General features: G+C 42.0%; 2 protein-coding genes across 7 annotated transcripts in view; one reads left to right on the forward strand and one right to left on the reverse strand.

Annotated features, from left to right (window-relative positions):
- The window catches only part of CCND3 (cyclin D3), a 91,438-nt gene extending 85,667 nt beyond the window's left edge, over window positions 1–5,771 (reverse strand). Inside the window, exons 1-2 of the mRNA XM_077334575.1 lie at window positions 5,692–5,771; window positions 3,354–3,466 (exon numbers count right to left, since the gene is read on the reverse strand). The gene's annotated coding sequence lies outside the window, so the exon portion shown is untranslated. The remainder of the gene's footprint in view (window positions 1–3,353; window positions 3,467–5,691) is intronic.
- Window positions 5,772–5,881: 110 nt separating this feature from the next.
- Window positions 5,882–19,424, forward strand: TAF8 (TATA-box binding protein associated factor 8). 6 transcript variants are annotated; one of them, XM_077334578.1, is made up of 9 exons: window positions 5,882–5,967; window positions 7,731–7,887; window positions 9,316–9,414; window positions 11,438–11,500; window positions 12,397–12,521; window positions 12,839–12,986; window positions 14,051–14,193; window positions 14,555–14,667; window positions 15,338–19,424. In XM_077334578.1, the coding sequence occupies exons 1-9, from the start codon at window positions 5,899–5,901 to the stop codon at window positions 15,393–15,395; spliced, it is 975 nt and encodes a 324-aa protein (XP_077190693.1). In that variant the 5' UTR covers window positions 5,882–5,898; the 3' UTR covers window positions 15,396–19,424. The 6 variants fall into 6 exon arrangements, with proteins under 6 accessions (XP_077190693.1, XP_077190696.1, XP_077190697.1 ...); XM_077334584.1 differs by lacking the exon at window positions 5,882–5,967 and adding an exon at window positions 5,996–7,296; XM_077334581.1 differs by lacking the exon at window positions 14,555–14,667.
- The last annotated feature ends 6,219 nt before the right edge of the window (window positions 19,425–25,643 follow it).

The following is a 25,643-nucleotide window of genomic DNA, read 5'->3' on the forward strand; positions in this document are numbered from 1 at the left end:
AGCGAGAAGGTGAGAAATGGCAGGGAGCGTGTTTTTTAATAGCTTTAAGCAATGCTGGTTGCTTAATGCTAAATTTTTAGAAGTGCAGAATGGTCCTGGGTCTTGCTACACCTTCGAGATGCAGCCCATTGAAAGCAATTCTTACATGTGCCCGTATTATGGGCCTCACCCAGGCAAAGAAAAACAAATGCTCAAGTCATTTTTGTACCACACTGGGTTCAATTTTTTAAAAATAAAATTTTCTGCAACATTTTTGATGCAAGAAAAATATCCAACATCATAATATCCTTAGCTGCAGAGAACATGTCCTCACAATGCAGCAGCTAAGAAAGGACTGAAGGCTCCTACCTAAAAAGCACATAATCATTAAGCTGGAAGACGGCCTCTAAAGAGCTCTGCAGGGGAGGAGCTTCTCTTGGAGTATTAATAATACACTAGAATAGCTGTAGAGAGCCTTCGATAGCTCACCTGAAAAGATTGAAGATGATCTGAATGAGGTTAGCATGTGCAGTAAGAGAGTCAGAGTACCTTTACTGGCGTAACATAGTTAACAAAACTTTTAGGTAGCTACAGATTCTATTTAAAAGATGGCTATCTTTTAAGATAGAAAAAATCTTAATAGTTACAGTAGTAACTTATTATATTTTAAGGGAGGTTATTTACACATGCTAACAGATAGGCTTGTTTTAAGAAGTACTCATCCAAGATATGAAGATACAGTGATGTGGTTTTATATAGTAAAGGAATATTTCAGAATCAAGGAGAGCATATGCTGCTGCATGCCTTCTGCATTGTCAATGAAAGCTTCTATCCATATCAGAATTGGAATGCCATATAAAATCTGAGGAACTATCTTTGTGTTGTACATTTTAAGGGTAGTTGGAAGATTTGTATTGCCTTTATGATGATAAAACTTGGCTAAAAGTGCCAAAAGGCCTTTTGAAGCTTTAATGGTTTTTCCTCTATGAATTGTCCATTTGCTGTTGTAACTGAAATTTAAACCAAGATATTTAAATTGATTTATCAGTTCTACATAGTGACAGTTTACCTGCCAGTTGAATTTAGAAGTCAGTTTGGCAAAAAGCATGGTCTTAGTTTTGTCACAGTTTATTTTTAACTGGTTTTTTACTACAGTAGTCATTTAATGTTCGCAAGTCGTGGATCAAGCTCACTGTGTTTGGGATAAGATTACCGTGTCATCCACCTAGAGTAGGTCTGTTACCTAGTGGTGGAGGATGGCCATTCACTTCTTCAACATTTGACATACAATGTATTAGTTTATACTGCCTCACTGGCAGTCTTCAAGCAAAGGTTGGATACACACTTTTCTTGGATGCTTTAGGATGCTTAGGGCTAATCCTGCATTGAGCAGGGGGTTGGACTAGATGGCCTGTATGGCTCCTTCCAACTCTATGATTCTATGATTCTATGATTCTACTTCACCAATAAAAAACAAAAAACTTATCACTACTTAAATGTTAACATTTTTATACCATGCTAGATCATTACTTTACTGTGTTTCTTAAGGAAGAACAGTGAAGATAATAACTGCGAGTTTCCTGGAGATATTGGAATAGACACTACAGCTCTCTTTTGCTAATAGTGATGCTTTCTGATAATGCACAGAGCTTTTGCTTTGATTCAGGAGACTCTTCCAACTGTTGAATACTCCTTTTTACCACCAATGGATTTGTAGGATCATTCTTTCCTTTGCTTAATTTTACAGCTGTTTTCCAAAGCTGTTGTTGTGAAACCATATCCATCTATCTTAATATAATTTTATAAGGAATTTAATAAACTATTAATTATACCAAATAACAGAATATAGCAGCATGATAAACACGTGAAGGTAAATCATTGTAAGAGGAAGTAGAACTGTACTGAAGCAAATATGGAAGTCAGGTAGAGATTCATTGTTTCTCTAGAAGTACCTCCACATGTTCAAAATAAAAACCATATTGAATTTCCTCAGACTGAATACTTCCTATATCATTTCTTTGGTGTTGCTTTGATATTGGCATATAATACATCCCTGGAAGCCTCTGTGGAACATTTCTTGCCAACAGAATCTCCACTCAAATTAACCTCCAAGCAAAGCAGTCGCCGTGCTAACAACACACAATAGCACACTCTGCACAAGTTGGACAATGCACTTTAGAAGTAATTTAGAAATAGATTTTGAACAAGAAAATCCAGCTGCAAAAGCACAGTTAAAAATGCTTTGAAATGAGCCCTTACAATGCCATCTTAAGCAGAGGAGTTTTAAAAATCTACCTTCATTATACTCTGCCTTCCTAACTGGGGCTCAAGAAGGATCACACAGAGTGATTCAACAATCAACAAGATGGGATAGTCAAGAAACAATGAAATAGGATTTGGGATGTAGATCCCATCAGGTAAAAAAAAATAGAACTGAAGCAAAGCATAAGTGTTAACATGACACATTAAACAATGCAAAATTACACAACAGCATCCAATTTACAGTAAACTATATACAGTACTATCCCTAATCAAGTAACTTTGTGAAGCCTTTTGTACACTGCTAACCCAATAAAAAAGGGGAAAAGAAAGAATTTCTTTTGCAGAAAAGCCCTCTTTAACAAAGCTGTTTTTGCATAGCTTGCAGAAAGCCAGTAGGGTGGGAGCAGTTCAAAACTCCTCGGGCAAGCTTACAGTTAGGTTTAGAAGGGTATAGCTCCGTGTCAGAGAGCACTGTGAGTCATCCCTCATTTGTCATTTTAATTCCAGCAGCCCCTCAACATACATGACTGACCTAGTAGGACATCAACTAGTTAGCCAGGTCTGATATGAATAACTACAGATGGAGGGCTGTTTTATGACAGATTTTTACTTGGAAACCAAGTATTGTGAAGTTTGTGAACATTATAATAGGAGAGTGGGCACACAATGCTTTCTAGCATTTGGCATGCAACCAACATGATCTACATATATGCATTACAACATTAGATGAGTTTTTTAACCCAGGAGACTTAAAAATCTTCCAAACAGAGGCACATGTATTCATAGGAAAATCTTGAAATCTGGATGAAGACTATTTCACAAAAATTGAAACAGTAGTACCAAACTAAGGAGAAAAACCTCCCAAACCAAACTAATCAGTGCACAAGGAATACAGACATATATATTGTTCTGCTCTCAGCTGAAAATCCAGTTTCTTATAAAATATTTTATCCAGGATCAGTCACAGTGGTTGAACTTGGATCAGTTTCTGCAATGAATTTCCATATAAAAATATGTATACGTATTCAGATAACCCATTTGCCAGTTTACTGATATGACATATTTCTATTTTTACTGTTTACAATATTTTAAAAAATTGAGTTGTTTCCTACCTTACAGCAAGAGGATTACTCCTTGAAGACATTTTTTAAAAATTCTAATCACGGTGTTATTTTTCATATCTTAAGTTTTCCATAGCCACCACAGACACAGAAGGAAATTGGCACTGTGAGTTAAATAAACATGGCACAAGATCTTTAAATGTTGGTGCTCTACAGTTGTTTATGTTTTTGTATTTCATCAGTCATTGACTTAAACGATACTTTCTCTCTGCATCACATGTGTTTGAACAGGAAATGGGGAGTAGAGGGGCTGTAGGAGGCACGTTTCCTGTTGTAAAGTCTGTAATGCATACATATATGAGCTCTGACATTCTGCAGTGTTTTGATCAAAAGATCCCCACCTTAGAAGGGAAGCAGAAACTGAAAGAAGTTATTACTCTGAAAGCACACAACTTACCACTTCCTCCCCATTCCAAAGGGGCCCAATGATAGGAAGAGTGCTATGTCACGTTTCCCAAATGATGGACAGGGCACCTCTATAGCATAATGGAAATCTTCATAGGCAAGTTGCTGGCCTGCCAGCAATTAATGTTAGAGATTAGTTGGGGAATGATAATCCATTTTTCAATTCATCTGAGCTCTCAGAGTAGAAAATAATATTAAAATCCACAAAACATCAGGTGAAAAATACAAAGCAAGCCAGTATTTTCTTAACATAATGGCCTGGAAAGAAATAATGCTACACAAAAGACTACTGAATGGCCAAGATCCAGGTTGAGGTGGCAGTTACTTCAAAACAGAACTTTTTTGTTGTTATAAGGCCAAAATTTAAAACCAAAACGCAGTCCTAAGCAGATATAGCCTTGTAAGGACTGCACTGTAGTTTATTTTAGAGATACAAATAGTAACTTGTCATTGCACCTACATGGTAAGCAATTCAGACACATAAAACTCTGTTACATTTGTCATGAATAAAGTAACAGTCTGTAGACTGTTCCTGGCCTCTGAGTCTAAGGCAACATCAGGGGAAGACCTCAGCCTCTAAATCCTGTTGTTGGCCACTGTGAGACTGGACTAGATAGATCACTGGTCTGATCCAGCAGGGTTGTTCTTAGGGTGACATATGGGCAGTCGCTATCCTTTGTTTTAGTACGTCCCATTCTTAGGTTCTTATAAAATTGTCATTGCTCTCTGCTAGAAGGATATGAGCCTTTTGCATGACATAGCTGCGTGGTATGAAAACAAGGGGAAAGTTCTGGCCCAGCGACATTTAATATCAGTTCTTGCACTAACAGCAGTGATCCTGCTGAGCACTGGAGACCAAGAGACCTACAAAGCACCTGGAACTCTTGTGCTCTGTTCTATAATCCACTCTTAAATTCCTATTTGCAGTCTGCAACTTTTTTTTAAGGCCTAGGGAAGAAATCTGGGAGTCTATTTTGTGGGCTGAGTCAGTACTCTTCTCCATTCGCTATCAGCGATTGCTGCAAGTGGCAAGAAAGGACTGCCTAAACTCCTGGCCTCCAGGTTTCACAGACTGCCCTGGAGGAGCAGATGACCCCAGGTAAGGATGGCAGAACTAGAATGCAGTTAAGAGGGCTCCTGTCTGGCAAACCAACATTGAGAGGGTGCACAAATTATTTTAAAAGCAATTTCCGAAATACTTGGATTTTGAGGAGGAAATGGGGAGGAAATACTGGGATTACACAAAAGCAAGCCTCAGAGTCCTTTTGTGGGATAGACCTTACAGGGCAAAACAATTACCACTATTTTGCAGCAAATCATTGAACTGAGATATATCACTGGTAATGATTCTTTGGGTATTATTAGGACAGTTCCACATTCTGCCTGATGAGTACATTAAGAGCAACAATGAAGCAGCCATGAAGCACAGGAATGATTTAATTTTTCCAGCTTTATTGTTGCTAAACGGCTGGAAAATCATGAGGCCCCTATTTGTGACAATAGCTCAACAAAGCATGCACTATGTAAAAAAGATAAGTAAAAAATTCAAAATTTGTCTCTGGCTTTCTCAGGGATACAATTGTGACAAAAGATGAATGTCTAAAGTGTCAAAGATATGTTTATTTAGCCACACCATTGACAAAGTTGATTCTATCTAGCTCAATGTGATGTCTATGGTTTAAATATGACTACGCCCCCATACTGTTAACCCCCCCCCAGCAAGCTGGGTACAGCTTGCTGGGGGGGGGGTAAATGGCAATGACTGGGGAAGGCACTGGCAAACCACCCCGTATTGAGTCTGCCATGAAAACGCTAGAGGGCGTCATCCCAAGGGTCAGACATGACCCAATGCTTGCACAGGGGATACCTTTACACCCCCATAAGTCAGTTTTGCTTCACATTCTCAGAAAATTTTTAAACTCACTGTTGAGAGGAATCTCTTTCCTCTCCTCTTCCTCTCAGGGAGGGTCAGTCTTCACTATTGTCCAGCCGGGATGAATATTGAGGATTGCCTACTCTCCCGGTGGACTACAACCCCCACAATGCTCTACACAGCCGCTCGATGTGACGCCCACTCCCGTACTTGTTCCTGAGGGAACTACAAGCTCCATAATGCTCTAGGTAATCGCGCATGCTCGCATTCTTCCATGGAGCCAAGATGGCAGACACGGGAACCGGTGGCCCGAATAACTCAGGCACGGTAAGGAGACTGATTCCCGTGAGGAGGAGCCGTGTGAACGAGTAGTAGGCCTCAGAGAAGCGAGAAGTTCCGGGGTGGGTGGGTGCGCGGAACCGTGTTCCTCCCGTTAACTCCTGGGCTGACGGGTTGAATTCGGTTTATGGCCGCACCGGTGATATGGAGAAGGTCGTGGTCTCCGTTTGCGAGGGGTGAGGATGAATGACATGACACCAATACAAACGTGGACACAGCCAGTCCCCGCTCTATCCCTTCTCCCATGCTTTTATGAAATCATAACTGCAGTGAGCATGGTATCCCGTTTACACCCTTAATCCCCTCCTCCTCATCTTAAAGGGCATGTTTGAGCTCAAAATAATGGAACCCCAGGAAAATTCTTACATGAATGTGCCAAGCTTCTGGGGCTTTGGAGGACAGGGTACGCACGTTGCTTACTTGTAGTTAAAGGATTCGTTAGTTACCTCCGTGCCCCTAAATAGCAAAAAGGGGACTGATGAAGCGGTTCTCGCATAACTTAGTAGTAAGTGCTAATGTTGATTTCTGTTTCGTTTGTGGATTTAGTTAGAGGCTTAGTTCAGAAGGCTGTGGAAATCTGTGGCAGTTATAATGACTGAAAACGCAGCCTGTGTTACTGTGAGGAGTGAATGTGGTCTGTATTAACAGCATTCCATATTTTATGTTTATGAAGACAGTTACAGATGAGAAGTCAAACAGCATGAGAGCAATGTTTTGAGTGTTGTTTGTGAGAATGGGGGGAAAGAGAATTGAAGGAAGTTAGAATGAAAATACTTCAGAAGTTAGTAAATTTGTTCACCAACCCAGTATTGTGTTTGTAGCAACTGCCAGAACGTGTTCTGCACTCATCTTTTCAGGTGCTAAAGTCAGACAGAATATGTTTGTGCAAAATGGGGGTGGAGTGGGAAATGCTGGCTTGTACAGTGCAGTGTTTTCCAAGTTGGAAACATAGGACATTGCTATAATGGCAGTGCTTTTTCTCTTTTAAAAAGGCCATTAATTCTTCGGTGTCAGAAGATAAAGGGAAATACATAACTATTGCTTCAGCTGTGGAAACAGCTCTATGGGGGGGGGGGCTAGTTTCTCCTTTAACAATGGTAACTGTAGGCCCACCTAAAGGATAAAAATAAGCCTGCTATCCCATCCTCACTCCTTCTAATGGTAATGCCTTGTTCTGTTGAAGTCATGAGAGCAACAGTAAAACTACTTGGGAGATTCCAAAAAATGCAGAAAAAATATGACTATGTAAATTACCTCTCCCTCCCACAGAAAATCTCCCAGGAAAACAACTTGGTTAGGACTGAGTAAGTTTAAGAGGTATGGAATGTGGAGATCTTTTGAGGGGGTAAAAAAAGCCTGCCCAAATTTTAGAGTTTATATAATCTTGGAAGGGAGGGGGTTTCTTGTGAGAATTTCCAAATCACTCCCCACAATTTCTTGTGTGTAGTTCTGTATTTTCCAAGTTAACGAAGTACTGTGATGTTTCATGAACGAGTTGGTAAGGGTGAGAAGGGCCTTTTGTGTAGCTCTGCCATCTTCTACACAGTAACCTAGCATGAGTGAATAAAACAGTCATGATGGAAATAGAAAGTACTTTCAGAATCAGGGTACAAAAATTGCTAAACTCTTGAAGGACCATTTAGAATCTTGTTTGGCAGTATTCATGTATTTCTTGACAACTTCTGTAAGTTCTTTGTTTATGTACCCCTGGTCTGTTTTTTCTGCTTGTTCATTGGGTTCCATCTTAGCAGCGGTCAGGTGGCAAACACTCAACAACTCCAGCAGACAATTACTTTCTGGCTCGAAGAAGGACCCTCCAGGTGGTGGTCAGCTCACTGCTGACAGAGGCTGGGTTTGAGAGTGCTGAGAAGGCTGCTGTAGAAACTATGACAGAGATGATCCAGAGTTGTGAGTATTGCCAAATGTGCGTTCCTGTATTAAAATAATTATAAAGCTCTACATTTCCAGGGTCAAATATATGCTTCTTAAAATGAAGATGACCAAATGCAGACAGTTCTACTTTTTGTACTCAAAATTGACCACAAGGAGGCTCCTGCTACTTTAACACCTCATCGAAAGGAAACATTTTGGCAGGAGTAACTTCTTCTGCTGTGGCACTACAACGGTCTGGAAACCTGCCCTTCTGTCCTGCCTATTGTATATAGAATCCTGTATACTTTCACTGACAAGGGTTGGCCACTGGGTACTGCCACTGCATCGTGTCATGGGAAGCCCGGACCACTAATTTTCTCTGCCACTAAACCTCTTTTGTACATTTACAGTATTTATAAGCTTGTCCTTCTCTCAGTGGAGCTGGATCCAAAGTTGGCTATCAGTAGAAAAATCAAAATTAAAATAATTTCAAAAGCACTCAAGAAATAGTAAAAAAAAATCTGCCAATAGGATCTTAATTCTATGGTAATCATAAAATTACACCCAAGAGCCACTGAGTGCTCTCCTGAATAAAGAGACCTCTCCTAAAGACAAGCAAGATAGACAGCCACCTCACCTCCTCTGGTAGATCACTCTAAAGTAGAGGGGTGGCAACATGAAAAGCCTAGATCCAGGCAGCAGCAGAACACACCTGGCTAGAGATGGGACAACCCTTACTGAGCAGACGGAGGTTGCAAAATGGGTATATGGCTGGGAACAGCACATTTCTGTTCACATTTCTATATGCTTAATGATGACACCCAGCTCTCTCTGTTGATGGACAACTGGCTGGATACACCCCCAGATTACTCAGATTTCTGGGTCCATGGCATGATGGCTGCAGCAGAGCCACCTGAAACTTAATCCTTCGAAGAAGGAGGTCTTGTGGTTGGTAAAGAAGGGGCCAGGAGAGGAAATGTGCCTCCCCTGCTTTGATGAAGTGCAGTTAATAGTTTCACACACCATCAAGGGTCTGGGGGTGACCTTTGACACCTCCCTATAAATGGAGGCGGAGGTCACAAATGTAGCTTGTCAGGCATTTTACCGTATGTGTCAGCCAAAGCTGCTAGCACTTGATCTGCCCTGGAAGACCTAGCCACAGTTATCCATGCAACTGTCACCTCCAGCATGGATTACTGTAACTCGCTGTATGCAAGGCTATCCTTGGCCCTGATCTGGAGATCACAGTTGGTGCAGAATGCAGCAGATGATATTTAAGAGGATGGTGGGGAGGTTTTTTGTTTAATTATTGTAAACTGTCCTGAGCATGCTTGTGGGGAGGGGCAGTATAGCAACTGAATAAATAAATGTGTAAGTAGTAAAGGGCATCAAAATAATTGATTTTTTTTTTATCTCAGGAGTTGGATTTGTAAGGTTTCAGATCTTAATGCTTTTCTTTCCCAGATATTTCAGAAATAGGGAGGAGTGCAAAATCTTTCTGTGAACACACTGCAAGGACTCAGCCAACCCTTTCCGATATTGTTGTGACATTAGTAGAAATGGGTGAGTCTCTGAATAGGAGTATTACACTTATGTGGCTCTATTTAATTAGTTTTGCAGGTGAACAGAGATGGAAAGTGATTTTGTATGTGATAATGGATGGGGCTGCTACTACTAAGGATGTACAGTCAGTTCCCATTTATTTTCATATCTCTTCAGCCTCACACTCAAATGGTTCTTGATCTGCTAGATTGGAGCGAGTGATTTGCTCATAGAAGGATTGTGGAGATTCCCTGCTTTTTCCTTCTCCAGAAGCTATTTCTGATCTGAAAATTGCTTGCTGGCCTCATGGGACCTATGAGGTATAGCAACCATACAGGTGAATAGAATGCAGTGCTGAGGCAGAAGAGTGAGAAGTCATTCCTTCCTTATTATTTCATCAGCAGAAGCAGGAGGGATGATATGGTCCCCTTCCCTCTCCCCACTGCAGCCTCCCAGCCTGTGTGGCTTGGCACCCCAGGAATAAGCTTTCCTGCTGTCTGAAATGGTTGCTGGGGGAGCAGAAAGCAGGGAAAACTGCAGTGCGGTTAATGGTCAAATCATGAATTAAACTGCTTTGCTTTCTGATAGACTGGTTCGGTCTGTAAACTGAGCAAACCGCATTTAAAGGAACCATAGTCCTATTAATTAGGGTTTTCACAAGGACTTCTTGTGCAAAGTTTAAAGGGACTGCACAGGAAAGCCAGTAAATGGGGAGCAGCCTGTCCATTATCAGGCACTGGTTCAAGAGGGGGAGCCCCTGTCCATTGCCCAGCTTATACACCCTCCCTCCATTGCCTTAGGATTATTCCCCAGACTTCCCATCGAGAACTCACCCAGGAAGGTCAGTGGAGGAGGAGGCTGGTGGCAGAGAAGGGTCAGCCAGCTGAGACAGTCAGTAGCAGCAGAGCCATGGCAGCAGGACAGTGACCAGGCCCATGCCTGAATGCCAGGACAGGAAAGTGGCACCAGCAGGGCAGGAGGTTGCTCCAGCCCAGGGACCACATGGGTTGAGCATCTCCCAGTGCCGTCAGCAAAGCTGGGCTCAGATGGAAGCAGGCTGGCCACAGGGGTTGCACAACCCATGTGGGTTGTGTATTGTTGCCACATCCCTGCTGCTGCTATGTGGTTTGCCACAGCCATCCCTGCTGACTGCCTCAGCTGGCCGTCCTTTCTCTGCCACCAGCCTCCTCCTCCGCTGGCCTCCTGGGTGAGTTCCTAATGGAAGGTCTGGAAGACATCCTCAGGGGACAGAGGGGCAATGGATTGAATGCCCAGGCTGTCCTGGATCATTGAGCAACAGATGGGAGCTTCACCTGTTGAAGTAGCACTGAACCCCAAATAGGCTGCTCTCTGTTTCCTGGCTTTCTTGTGCAGCTTCTTTAAAATGTAAAGGAATTGCACAAGAAAACCCCAGACAGCAGAATGGTGGAGAGTGCTCTGAGCCACTTAACTGTTTTTGTGGTTTTCTGCTGGAGCCAGGAATCCACATGAACACCACAAACAGCCTTAAAAGTTTGTGGAAGTCTGTGACTGTGGCTCTGGCATGAACTTTGGTTCCTGATCCATGAACAGGGCAAAACTTGTCATGATTTTTTCTTTGTGGTTTGGTTCATGCCTGTCCTTCTCAGGGAATGTCTGCAGCTATTAGCACCTTCCACAGACTGATTGCTTGATCTAAATTTAATTGGTTGGAGCATGGGGATTGGGGTGGGTGTATAACGTTGGAAGGGTAGAATGATCCTCCTGTGCTTTGGTCTCCTTTGTTATTTCAAGTGTCTCTTGCCGTCTTGTCCTCCAGAAGAAAGTTCAGCCTGCTCATTCCTGCTCATCTTTGTCCTAGCTATAATAGCTCAGTGCTCCCAGTTGGAAATTTTGGCATATGACACAGTGAGCATAGGCACTTCTGCTGCTTTGTCTGAATCCCTGAATTCCTGTGGAGTCAGGGGGCCTGAATATTGGTGAATTAATCGGTTTTGCAGTGAAAGGTTTCAGAGCCTGATGGATTACTATTGTAACTGCTAAAACTCTTTTTCCTTTGTTTTAGGATTTAATGTGGAAACCCTCCCTGCTTATGCCAAACGGTCCCAACGGATGGTGATCACTGCACGTATGTGAACTTTTGCCTGGTGTGTGGGAGGCGGCTGAATCTGAGACTGCAGTTCCGAGCTTGCTTATTTGTGGGAGTGTTGAAATCAGTGAGACTTCATTGCAAATACGGATGTGGAGTAGTGGGATGTCCCTGTTTAGGGATTTGGGACCCAAGCATGGAATAATTTCTGCACATGCAGCAGAATAAAGTGGTATAATATTGAGGATTTGCAGTGGGCTACACCACTTAAAATTACAGGTGGAAAATGGTGTTTTTGCATGCTCCTCTTCGTTAAGAATTCTCTGAAAATACAAAACAAATAGAACAAGCAAAGGAGTAGATGTTGCCTGTGAGAATGGAACTGTACAGTATGCTAGACACAAGACTGCACTAAAGGCACTCCCTCTTCCCCTCTAAAGAAATTATCACCATGTGTTGTAGTATTTTGCATGTGCCTAACTCTCTGCCCCATTATTTTTGCTGCTGGTGGGGAAAGCACCATGGTGTGGTGATTAAGAGCGGCGATTTCTATTTTGACAAGCTAGGTTTGATTCCCCGCTCTTCCACATGCAGCCACCTGAATGACCTTGGGCTCGTCACAGTCACTGTTCTGATTGAGCAGTCCTGTCTCACCTACCTCTCAGGGTGCCTGTTGTGGGGAGAAGAAGAAAGGTGATTGTAAGCTGCTTTGAGATTTCTTTGGGCAGTGAAAAGCAGGGTATAAAAACCAACTCTTCTTCTGCATTATGATGTCATGTTTATGAGGCAGAGAGAGAAAACATGAGATGTTGTTTTGCTGTCCATCTAATACGTGCCATTGGTTTATCTCAGTAGATTGCCTCAGTGTTATGCTGGGGTGATAACAGAGTGACAAGGGTTTGCTGCTGTGACTGAATTTCTGTTTCCAATTGTAGCACCTGTGACTAACCAGCCTGTGACCCCAAAAGCCCTGACAGCTGGACAAAACAAGCCTCACCCATCCCACATCCCAAGTCATTTCCCAGAATTCCCAGATCCTCACACTTACATCAAGACACCAGTAAGTTGACCCAGCTTCCAAAAAAGTGATCTCATGTTGTCAACTTTAGTATTAACTGTAACAGAAATGGGCTCCCCAGCAGGTGTTTTAATACAAGGTTATATAATGAGTTGTAGCCCAGCCTTTTGCAGTCCACATTGTACTAGCAGCTACTGGACTTTTCATCTGAGGCTTGCATGAAAGGTTTTGGCTGCCTGTCCTGTGAATGACAATCATCCAGGACAAGATCGGGCTGGATAGCCTCTAGTGAACATGATCATTGCAAGTTTAAGATTGTACATAGTCATAATTGCCTCTCTCTCTCTTCTGCCTTTCAGACTTACCGGGAGCCTGTCCAGGATTACCAGATCCTACGAGAAAAGGCTGCCTCCCAGAGACGAGATGTTGAAAGAGCTTTGACCCGCTTCATGGCTAAGACAGGAGAGACACAGAGTCTTTTTAAGGATGATGTCAGCACCTTCCCTTGTAAGTGATTCTAAATTGCAGTCAAACAGGTAGTAGAGTGCATTGTGATTCTAAGTAGGATGCTGTGTGGTTAGATCTGAATTTGATACAGTGGGATAAACCAGTCTGTAAATTACAAAGCCATTTATTACTTACCAAATACAATTTCTCACCACAGGTTCTTGCAGCTAAAAAGGCTGTACACAATCTCAAAATGACTTTGCTATATCAAAATAAATCAACAATTAGTATAGTGTTGCTATAATATAAATTGTATTCTCATATGACCTATAATAATTGGCTTTAGCACAAAATAAAAGATATGCCTCAACTTTCTACTGGCAACCTTGGGGATAGTCATGATATCTCGCAGTTTTGTAACCCCAGTTAGGTGCGGAGGTAAATCCATTTTGAGACTGAACAGCTTTTTTAGCTGCAAGAACTCGTCTTGATAAGTTGTATTTGGTAAGCTAAGTAATGAATGTTGTTCCTTATATTTATTTTTAATTTTTGTACTTTATAGTCATAAGATTGTTGATTTCATGTATTTTTCATAGGTGTGGCAACTGATGAAGTTCTGTATGAAACTGGATGTCTGTTCTGTGAAACCACTGCCTTTTTAATCATTTCTTTTGTGAAAACCAAGAATCACACAGAGACAACCTTGGACTTCTTAAGCACTCTTGCATTTTATTATAAATGGATGGATGGACTAGGTTATCCAATGTATTCTGATTTGTTTGCCATGTGGTTAGATTGGGCCTTGACTTGCTATTTGGAAAAAATCACTTAAACAGCCTTACGATGTGACACAGTGTTCCATCAAACTGATATCCAACTTTTCCAATAACAAAGTCAATGAAAGGTATTAAAAAAACAGTGACCATTAATGAGTTACTCAGGTCTTCTTATGCCCAGATTTAAAAAATTAAGATTTGGGAGCAGGATAAAATAGATGTATTTTAATGAATGATAAGTGCATATAGAAGTATGGTAGCTTGTAATGGCTAAGATGCTCTACTTCAGGTCAGGAGTTATCTTCAGACCTCTGTATCTGATTCTACACATTCTGACTTTGTCTTCAGTGATAGCTGCCAGGCCTTTTGCAATTCCCTACTTGACAGCTCTGCTTCCCTCTGAGCTGGAAATGCAGCAGATGGAAGAGACAGATTCATCGGAACAAGATGACCAAACAGACACAGAGAATCTCCCCATTCACGTGAGCACGGTAGAGCCTTAGAAGCAGTGTTCAATTCAGTGTACTGTTATTTCTCAATCCCTGTAAATTCCATATTAAATGGTCTCCAAAGTTTATAAAAAAAATTTAGCTGGAAGATATTGGGCATATAAATTTCATTTGCATAATCCTTCAGAATAAACCTGGAGACTGATGGTAGGCAGTGTGGTTTCTCACCATAAGAGAAAAAGGGCCAGTGGAACCCCAATTTTGATGATTTTCTTTTTTGCATCATTTTGAAAAAGTCTGTAAAACTGTAGAGGGGGTTGGTGTTGAGGGTGACAAGGAAATATATATCTGTTGACAAAACAACTGATCCAGTGCTACCTCACTTTGCTTTGGCTGCCCATAGCTATCACTTAGGGAAAGATGTCATCCACATTCTGCCCCAACCTGGAGCAAACGGCATTGGCAGGCAATAAAACTGGACTGTAAAAGGCAGGAAGTGTTGGCCTGTTTCCCCAGGTAATAGATCCGTTTCCTATTTCCAATTGAAGGCAGAGGGAGGTTCTTGTTTTTCTCCATTAATATTGTCATATAGCTATCAGTGATTGATGATATGTTATTATTCACACTCAGTATGGAATCTCTAATTTTCTTGGGTCTTAGTGAAGAAGACCTTTAAAGTAAAAATTTTATTTGCACCAAAACATCGTTAAATTAAATAAACAGTGGGTGTTAAACAAGCTTGGGAAATGTGCAAATGAGTGTAGGGCAGGCTCCCCTAACCCAGCAGATTCTCCTCATATGTTCCTTTGCTGATTATTTTTGCATCAAAAACTCAGTGCAGTGCTACTTAGCTTTCCATTTCAGCAATGGAATTGGCTTCATAAGGAGGTGGTGAGCTCCCCCCTCACCTGCAGTGCTCAAGCAGCAGCTGGACAGATATTTATCCTGGATGCTTTAGGCTGATCCTGCATTAAGCAGGGGGTCCAGCTAGATGGCCTGTATGGCCCCTAACAACTCTATGATTTTAGCGTAGGAAGAATTTCCTGTTACCCAGCAGGGGACACTCTACTCCCTGAGTTGCCAAAATGTTAATTATTTGTATGTTCTGAAATTCTTCCATTTTATTTCTTGTGTACCAGTATTCTTCAGCCTTGAATTTCACACCATTTGTAACTTATCTTGCCAGGATGACTCCGGAGCTGAGAAGGAGAATGCATCAGTACTACAGCACAACACATCTATGACCGGCAGCCGAAATGGAGAGGAGAACATGATAGACAATCCCTACCTCCGCCCAGTAAAGAAACCTAAGATCCGCAGGAAGAAGTGAACTGGGGCAACCTGACAAGATGGACTAAATTAGAGACAGCCTTGGGCTTCTTGAGTGGTCCCTTTGCTGATGTGGCACAGGAAAGGCAGAACTGTACTGCTGGTTTGATTGACAGATGGCAAGGTGTTCTTTTCCACTGGAACTTTTTTTCCCTTAGTGGTTTGTTATAAAGTATACAAAGGACTGAAACCCTGACTTGAAAGCACGTGAAAGACATGTATGCTGACATGTAGTCAACATGCCGTAGCTTGTGGTAACTGCAGCATCTTTTCATTCTTCAGGTGAATTTATTTTAAGGGTTGTAGACAAAACTACAGACAGTGCAGAATGCTTCCTTCCATTTCACCAGGCATCACACAACCACATGAGACCTGTCCCTTCTTTTCAAGCCATCTGCCTTTTGTTTCTGTTGCTGTCCCTGGGATTCAAACTGTGCTAAATATGGTGGGTTTGGATGAGATGTGGCCTAGTGAGCTGGTGAGATACCAACAGTTGTGCCTTAGCAAAAACTGGGACTGCATAATTCTTATCTTTCTCAAGGGCTGCATAATTCTTATCTTTCTCTTCTCCAATGCCCTTGGAGTTGCAGCGTCATGCTAGGAGAGTTGTGAGAGGAACTACAGCAGTGGCTTGATTAAAAGGAAAACCTTTCACCAGACCTGCCAATGACTGTGCTTGAAAGCAAATTCTAGAAGATGTCCACTTAAAGTATAGTTATATGTCAGTAGATTGGTAGTGGCTGCTCTGCCCTCGACTGGCTGAGAATTCCTTGTGAGCTTTTGAACCTTGTGCCTGCACTTTGTAGCTCAGAGTCTTACATTTTTACTCTCCTTATGTCTACAGTGCTATTGTTTTGCAGTATTTTCACTTGCCTCTTGCAAAGATTCTGTCTTCATGAATATGAAGACAGGTTTGGGGGAGGGTCCCCAAACCCTGACCAGGTGAATTGTCAGATGTCTCTGTATGGTATGTTATCTTTTAAAGGAATATAGCCTGTTCTTACTGGCAAAAAGTATAGTGGCTTTAACAGTAGGCTGAAGGGCAGAGCTGCAGGAAACACTTGCCTACACCTTCTAATGGCTGCATCTACATCTTAACTTACTCTGTCACTCCAGCAGTCTGTAGCACCCCCATAATACAGCAACAGCAGTTATTTCTTGATATCATCCTTTTTTCTGTGGTTTTGACATTAACACAGCACAGAATCCTTAGATGAAAACAAGTCAGAGGTCAAAATCTCATGATAGGTCAGTAGAAGATGGACACCCAGTCTTTGTGGCCCACCAGTATTTTTGCTTATTTCTTCTTTTGAAATGTAGGGTGTGCACATTGACCAGCAGTCACAGAAAATAGTGGGAAAAGACCTTGATTTCTAACATGACCGTGGCGTTTTCCCTGTTTGAAATTGAGATAAGTCCCTTCCACTGCTGCCTCCCTGGCTTCTAAGCATAGGAAATTTGGGGTGGGGCATGGGCTCTAAGCATTAAGATTTCAGAAGGCATAGAGGGATCACCTTGAACAAGCTTCTGTCTGTATTTGTGGCTAAAACTACTTTTCCCAAAACATGTTTTAGCTGTTAACTACTTGTCTAAAAACGTTCCAAAAGGAGAAGTGTGGTGCTTTGTGGAAAGTTAAAACTCTGGGCCAACAGAAGCTTCTGGGCCCAACTTAATCCTTTAAAGAAGCTTTTTTCCCCCTCGCCCAGGGAAATCTTGACATCTGAAGAATCATCAGAATACTGTGTTTGCCCTGTAGATTGCTCTACCATCTGAAGTAATTGAGAAGGAAGAGAGAATATTTTGCATGTTTTCCCCCTCCAAAGAAGGAAGGGACAATATTTGCATTTTCTTTTTCTCCAGAGTTTCTGTTCCCTTTCCAAACAAAATTGTCATTCTAATGAAGCTGGAAAGAAATAAGAGTGGAAAGGCTGCCTGAAGAGCACATCCTGCTCTGGATGTTGTTAATGTTTTCTGATGATGCAAGCCAAGTTTAGGGACTCAGAAACAAGCTGTGGGACTCACACACTGGTTTCTCTCCCACCAAATATTTGAAGCCATGGTTTAGAAGCAGTCCTGCCATGTGATAACCATAGCTTATTGCCTGAACTGAACAAATGTGATATGGAAAAGCAGCTGATGTGCATTAACTGATGTGTGAAACTGTCATTCCTTTTGGTGGGGTTCATGTTTCTCTGCTCCATGCTGCAAAACCCTAACCTTTCCTTTCCCCTCCTCCCTTCCCTGGACTACCTCTAGGAGTAACTGCAGAGCACTGTAGTTGAAAAGAAGGGTCAAGCAATACGATGTGTAGCTTCCTACCCCTCAGGGTTTACATTTTTACAAAATACAGCCATGAAGACTGCAGCCTGAAGCAAAATAGCAGTGAAGTGGGAGTGGAAGCTGCTTTTACCTTTCCATCTCTGCTGAAAACCCTCATTCTCTGGTGCTAATTGCTATTTCCCTGGTAGAAGAGAAGGAGAGAGGCAATTTGTGGCAGTTCTCAGGAGAAAAAACTACTGGGGGGGTTAAGCTTTTTTTGCTTGATTTTAGGCTGCATACCTGGAAGATACAAAAAAATTACAGAAGATGTGTAATTTGGGGAGGTGGCTCTTCTGGTTTCTACCTTGCATGTGTTTGTAAAATACCTTCCATATGTTCAGTCTATTGTTTAGTCTATTGTTTGACCTAGTGTCAAATTGCAGTCTCAGTTCTTTGGCCCTTTGAGCTGACAAGGCTTTGTTTCCCCACTTACAGTCTTAGGCACAGCGCAAGTAGTAGTCCTTAGCACTGGGGCATTGGCAAGAAGCTGCTATAAGAGACCACTCAAGTTGTTTTCAAGTTGGTGTTTCCACTCTATGCCAAAGATCCAAAGTATATTTTGATCTTTGTAAGTGAAAGGGAGAAGACATAATTCCTCTGCATAGGGAGACTGCTTGAATCTGATGTTTGCAAAGTGTTGGTTCCTGTTCTATATTAATGCAGTTTAGCCCCTGTAGTACTAAGAGTCTTACTCTTTTCAAGTATTAACTGCATGTAGCGCCATGAAAACAGAGTTATCCTCTGGGTTGGGTTTGGGCTTTGTCAACTTCTCAGTGAGTCCTTTGTGGTCCATTCACCTACTCTTGCAAATAAAATATGCTGTACTTTTTGTGTGCTATTGGGGTTTAATTGTAGCACCCCCCATAATACACGTGCTGATTGTTAGATTCTCTGCATAGCTGTACCACCTGTATCTTGTTCACAACCAGTAAGGAATATTACACAGATATGGTCTACCAGGCTGTGCTTTCATTCTGTCAATTCCCCCAGTTCTCTGCTCTTCTTTCTCTTATTATGCTGCATCATGTGACATATTAGGGAATCTTTAATGTGTTCCAGGTGTGACTGTTCATTGGCTTTGCTTAAATGTTGACTGCTTTTCCGTTAGCAGTATCTCCAGCTTCTTGTAACTTTAAGCCAATCTTCATTTTCTTTTGCTGTCTTATAATACTCCGTTGATGGAAGAAATTCTGTAATTGGATTGATGTCTCATTCACTTTGTGCCTCATCAGAGGGGTCTAAATGGGATTCAGAAATCTTGCCAAATTGGCCTTTACTCATAGGATTCTTGAAGCTGCTGATACTTTTTCTCCTATTGGATCAGTTGTGGCAGGAGTGTTTTTTTTTTGTTATAAAAATCCTCTCATGGGGAGGATTTGAAAGGCCAGGTGTAAACAGTACCCTTGGCCAAAAGATTCTAAACATGCTATTATTAATCATGCAAATGTACTTATGTAAAAAAATGTGAATACAGACAATTGTATATATTTATACATTTATATATTTTTGGTCACAGGTTAGTTTTTTTAACAATTTAAAAATGGTGATTTGGTACAACAATGTACAGTGAAAATAGTTTATTTTTTCAGTTCATAATAAAATTGTGCCTGCATAAACTAAACGGAGGCCTTTTAAAATTTCTTCTGTTTGCAGACAGATGCCAATTAGGAAAATGAGCAGCTATAGTCACAGTGTGGGAAGTGAGGTGTTCTCTCTCTGTCCCCGCTCCATCTGGGAAATCTGACAAGTTGCCTAAATGCCCTTTTGGTGGAAACACATAGCAACTCTGGAGGAAATGTGAAGCCAGGGACATGGTACTGGGATGGGTAGGAGACAAGGGCCCATCCCCTGAGACACCAGTCTGGGTCAGTGTTCCCCATAACTGCTATTTACCCAGACACAGTGTTCTGGAGACTCAGCCATAATAGATTCCTTAGTGTCTTGGCTAGTCATACTTAGGAATTTAATTGTTGCTTCCTCTTTTCGAACAACTTTCATGAAAGTTTTCTATCAATTTTATTTTTATTGTACATTCTTATGCTCCCCTTCCTCCAATGATCTCAGGGCAACACACCTGCTTCTCCCCACAGTTTCATCCTCAAAACAGCCTTGGGATAGGTTAGGCCAGTCTTTCTCAACTTTTTTACCATTGAGAACCCCCTGAAACATTCTCCAAGTTTCAAGAAACCCCAAAAGTTGTGTGATCATGGAAAATATGGTTGAAAAACATAGCTGCATACACACCCACCCAGGGTCCCTCCCCTTCCCCTCCAGGATTCCCTCCAGGATTCCTCCCTCCTCATCCCCTCATTGGCAATTTTGGGAGGGTGGGGTGGCAGTTTGGACATTGACCACATATGGGCATATCACCAAAAAATGTTTTAAAAAATTAAATATACATATATATATATATATATACATATACATATACATATACATATACATATACATATACATATACATATACATATACATATACATATACATATACATATACATATACATATACATATATATATATATATATATATATATATATATATATATATATATATATATATACACATACATACATACATACATACATACATACATACATTATATACACAGAGAGAATATATATATATTCCCACCTATTTGAGAAACCCAGGGCTGTCAAGAAGCTCCAGGGTTTCACAAACCCCCAGGCTTTCACAAATCCCTGGTTGAGAATGCCTGGGTTAGATTGAGGCAGAGAAAGATAAACCCAAGATCACCCACTGAGCTTTCAGTGCATAGTCGGGGTTTGCCTAGATTCTCCTTTGTGAAATGCCCATTGTAAAGCATCACATCTAACTTTCGGTCATGAAGGAAACGACCTTGGTAGCCTTGTTTGATCAGAAATATAAATTTTGTAAGTAAATAAGGATTTTAAACTGGAACCAATGTCAGATCTTGAATAGAAATCTAATTGTAACTCCAAAAAGTTCTGAGCTTCTTTCTGGTTGGGTCTGAATCTAAATACATATCTGGAAGCAAGTAAAAGAAATTTGCCTCTATCAACATGTTCTCAGGATCAAGAGTTATTTTTTAAATCTATCTTTTCCTGAACCTTAGGCTAGATAAAGCTTAAATGTAGTCCCTTGCATTATCATTTAAGGAAACGATAACTGATAACGGATAAATGATAACCTATGTTCCTAACAACAGAAGCGAATGGTATAGTTCTGTAAGATCAGATCTGTCAATTGTGGAGCTGTTCCTGTAATTTTGCAGTTTGGTTATCTGGTCTCAGAGTAAACTAAATGAATTCAGTGAATATGCTGACATCTGTTTTTAGAGCAAACTGCTTTTAGATATGAAACTGATTGCAGATCTGGCACACAAAGCAGCCCCTCGCTGTACACTAGGGAATATGAACTGCAGGATAAAGAGACTTTACAAAGTGAAAGAGAAAATGGTCCAGGTGAAGAAAAGGTATTATTAGAAAACATCCCACACTGATAATACCTTAAAGCAGGGGTAGTCAACCTGTGGTCCTCCAGATGTTCATGGACTACAATTCCCATGAGCCCCTACCAGCAAATGATGGCAGGGGCTCATGGGAATTGTAGTCCATGAACATCTGGAGGACCACAGGTTGACTACCCCTGCCTTAAAGGCTTAATATAATTGCCAGAGAAAGGAGAACCAGTGTGACGGCACTGTCAAACTAGGATCAGGGAATGTCAGATCTCTCAATGCTGTTGTGACCTTGGTCCAGTCACTCTGCCTACCTAACAGGGTGGCTGTGGCAGTGAAGAAGAGAGAACCATTGTGAGAACTCTGGAGGAAAGGCAGGATTATGGGATTGATAAAACGGAGGTAGGATGTCTGTTTGCTTGGTATACTAACTGCTTCAATATTTTTCCCTGTTTAAGTTAGCTATTTCCACTTGCTAGTAGGTGTTATTCAGTGATGAGCTTTGGGATCAGTCTTGTTATAAGGATCCAGAATAGAGGCCCAGAATAAAACAAAACAATGGCTATCCAGCTGATGATTTACTCCAAACTGAAGCTGTTACTCTTGCCCTCACCTGCACAGCCTAAGCTAGCCTGATCTTGAAAGCTAAGCAGGGTCAGCTCTGGCCAGTGTTTGGATAAGAGACCTGCAAGGATTAGCAGGATCATGATGTGGAGTCAGGCAGTGGCAAACCACCTCTGAATGTCTCTTGCATTGAAACCCTACAGGTCTGCCATAAGTCAGCTGTGACTTGGACAGTAACTTCCACCACCTCCCCCCCTTCTCAGACTGTCACATAAACTTGAGTGACAGTCTCAAGGCATTCATAATCATAGCAAGTCTTATGGAGAGTTGTGGAATGTTCTTCACATTAAAACTCAGTGCTCTTAACCAAGAAAAAAAGAAGTGTTATATGCCGCTTTTCTCTACCCGAAGGAGTCTCAAAGTGGCTTACACCTTCCCTTTCCTCTCCCCACAACAGACACCCTGTGAAGTAGGTGAGGCTGAGAGACCCCTGATATTACTGCTCGGTCAGAACAGCTTTCTCAGGGCTGTGGTGAGTCCAAGGTCCAAGCAGGCTGCATGTGGAGGAGGAGCGGGGAATCAAACCTGGCTCGCCAGATTAGAAGCATTTTCTAACATTAAAATATATGACCAATCTGCTGTGACACTTTTCAATCTGCTGTGATACCATTCTCCACCAACTGCAGTGGCTGCCAGTTGAATTCTGGATCAGGCTAAAGGTTCCGGTAATTACCTTCAAGGCCATACACGGTCAGGGCCCAGTATACCTGAGGGACTGCCTCCCTGCCTATGCCCCCAAAAGATCTCTACAGTCCCTGGCCCTAAAGAAGTCCGCCTGGCCTCGACCAGGGCCAGAGCATTCTCTGTTCTGGCCCCCACCTGGTGGAATGAGCTCCCAGAGGAGATCAGGGCCCTGATGGAGCTTAAACAGTTCCACAGGGCCTGCAAAAAGGAGCTCTTCTGCCAGGCATTTGGTTGAGACCAGGTACAACCAACAGCAACTGAAGGGCCCCTGCTCCCCTCCCTCCCAGAACTCCACCAGAGTGCTCTGGACCTGTTTGCACTGCTGCATTGTTGCATTGCTTACACTATTTATATTGTTAAAACTATCAGTTATTAATATTATCGTACGATTATTCATATGTTATAGATTGTTTCATGTATTGTTTATATGTTCCAAGTAAACCGCCCTGAGCCTCTGGGGAGGGCGGTATATAAATATAATAAATAAATACATAAATACAAATAATGAAAATAGTTGAATTTTAAGTTGATGTACCGGAAGAATGAAAAAATAGGCAAGGACAGATTTTATTTGAAAGCCCAAAGCAGGGGTTGCACTCCAGTTCATGGGAAGCTGTAGGACTTCTTTTCTCTGCAGCAGAAGGAGTAATCTCAGAGTTTGGCAAGGTGGTGCTTTGGGAATTCTTTTTCATGGGAAGCTTCCCACATTTCTCAGAATTGTTTACTTTCTATGTGAAGGTTATTTATTTTGATTACTTGGGGCCCTGACCCAGTTAGGATAGGTAGTACCAACAGACTGATTAAACTGGCCACCTGATTTTATGTAACCACTTAGTTGGCTTCTCGTGAAAGGGTGGTTTGGCTTGCAAGTGCATTGTTTTGCGGGACAGGGGAGACAGTTAGCTTTCCCAATCTGTTCACTTTCATTCTGAATTGGGACAAGATAATGTTTCTCTTAGCAGTTCTTATAGCCCTGTTTAGCTAGATCTATTTCTAATATTTGAGCTTTAAAAAAAATGATGCAAATCAGAGTGGATATCTATTACTCTAGGGTTCCCCTTTTCTGCAGATATCTAAAACTGCAGATAGGAGCCACACTTGCACTAATCAGATGTTTATGTAAGCTTGGGTGGCCCAGTGGGTTGGCAGAAAAATCTGATATTAAAAAAAATGGGGAGTTTAATTCTCTACCAAATAAAAAAGCATGAACAAACAACACACTTACTTTTGAAAGTGGTAGTGGTTGCTGCTGTAGTGACGATGGAGTGCCGGAGCTGCTGCTGCTGGGGTTGGCCCACCTAGAACCACACCAGGCAAGCTGCCAAAAGCAGGGGAGGGGGAGTGGTAGGGGACACCTTGGTGGGTCCATCCAGAGCGGTTCTGAGCAAGCTGCTGAGAATGACGAGATGGGAGAGGAACCTTTGCAGGCCCCCAGGAGCAAATCTGGGTGAGCCACTGAGTGTGGTGATAGTGAGGGAAGACTTAGCTGAACTGTCTGGCACAGCTCCAGCTAAGCCAGCTAAGCCACCAAGAAGAATGAGTGTGGAGAGGGAAGCCTTGGCTGGCCTAGAGCTGCTCTGGGTGAGTTGCTGAGAGTGGCAAGGGGCGGGGCGGAAACTCGACAAGGGGGCAGATGGAGAGAATGAAAGCATGCTGGGGTAGGGGGGCAGAAAGAGAATGATTAAGATAGGGGACAGAAAGAGAGAGTTATGGGGTAGGAGCCTATGAGTGACAGGCATGGGGGAAAGAAGGGGTAGCAGGATGGAGAAAGGGGGAGAGGGGATGAAATAAAGGCAGGAGGGAATGCCCCTCCCACAAGCTCCTTAGGGGTCCCCACTTGTGCATATATAATAATTTTAGAGAAATTCCGACTCCACTCTTAGAACAGTGGTTTTGTCTGTCACAATTTGATTTTTCATAATGCAACAATCAGGTAGTTTCATTGGTTTGGGGTCTGAGCCCCTGGACTCCAGTGATGGGGGGAGGTCGAGAGGAGGAAGGCCTGTTCCAATGTTACTCTGTGCTTGTGCTGGTCTTAACCATATGCCTATCCCTTCCATTCTTGTATTCTCCAAAATTTTATTTCTGTTCCAGCATTACAGATCTAAATAATTTGGTTTTAAAATAGTTTCAGGGAAAGTTGCATGCAGTTACATGAAATTCATAGTTTGTCCCTATAGCAGCAGCATACATCAGCTCAGCATTCAGTTTCTAAGAAAGAAATGAATGAAGACAGCTAGGTTTCATAATCCAAAACTATTTCACAAATAATTTGGGGGCTTTAGCAGCTGTATTTCTTCTGTGTGAATGTGTGATCCTAGCAGCCCCCGAAGATATACCTTTCAGTTTTTAAGGATAGATTCAAAAGGGTAGCCGTGTTGGTCTGAAGCAGCACAATAAAATCAGAGTCCAGTAGCACCTTTAAGACCAACAAAGATTTATTCAGGGCGTGAGTTTTCAAGTCTGACGAAGAGTGCTTGCACTCGAAAGCTCACACCCTGAATAAATCTTTGTTGGATTTAAAGGTGCTACTGGACTCTGATTTTTCTGTTTTTAAGTGAAACTTGACTATATTTTATGGTAAGGTAAAGGTATCCCCTGTGCAAGCACCGGGTCATGTCTGACCCTTGAGGTGACGCCCTCTAGCGTTTTCATGTCAGACTCAATACAGGGTGGTTTGCCAGTGCCTTCCCCAGTCATTACCATTTACCCCCCAGCAAGCTGGGTACTCATTTTACCGACCTCGGAAGGATGGAAGGCTGAGTCAACCTTGAGCCGGCTGCTGGGATTGAACTCCCAACCTCATGGACAGACAGCTTCAGACAGCATTTCTGCCACTTACCACTCTGCACCACAAGAGGCTCTTCTATATTTTATGGTACTATGAGGCAATTTCTTAAAGCAAACACTACTCATGTATCTAATAGTCTTCTAATGAAGTAATCACTGAACAAAGTTAGTTTTTCTCTCTGTTTATCTGCTAACACCAAGGTATTGCTTGTCGGATAGGATTAGTAATCTCCAGGTGTGCCTAGAGATCTGGGATTATAATCCATCTGCAGCCTACAGAGATCAGTTTTCCTGTAGAAAATGGC

The sequence above is a fragment of the Paroedura picta genome, chromosome 4, assembly GCF_049243985.1.
Source record: "Paroedura picta isolate Pp20150507F chromosome 4, Ppicta_v3.0, whole genome shotgun sequence".
Lineage (NCBI taxonomy): Eukaryota > Metazoa > Chordata > Lepidosauria > Squamata > Gekkonidae > Paroedura > Paroedura picta.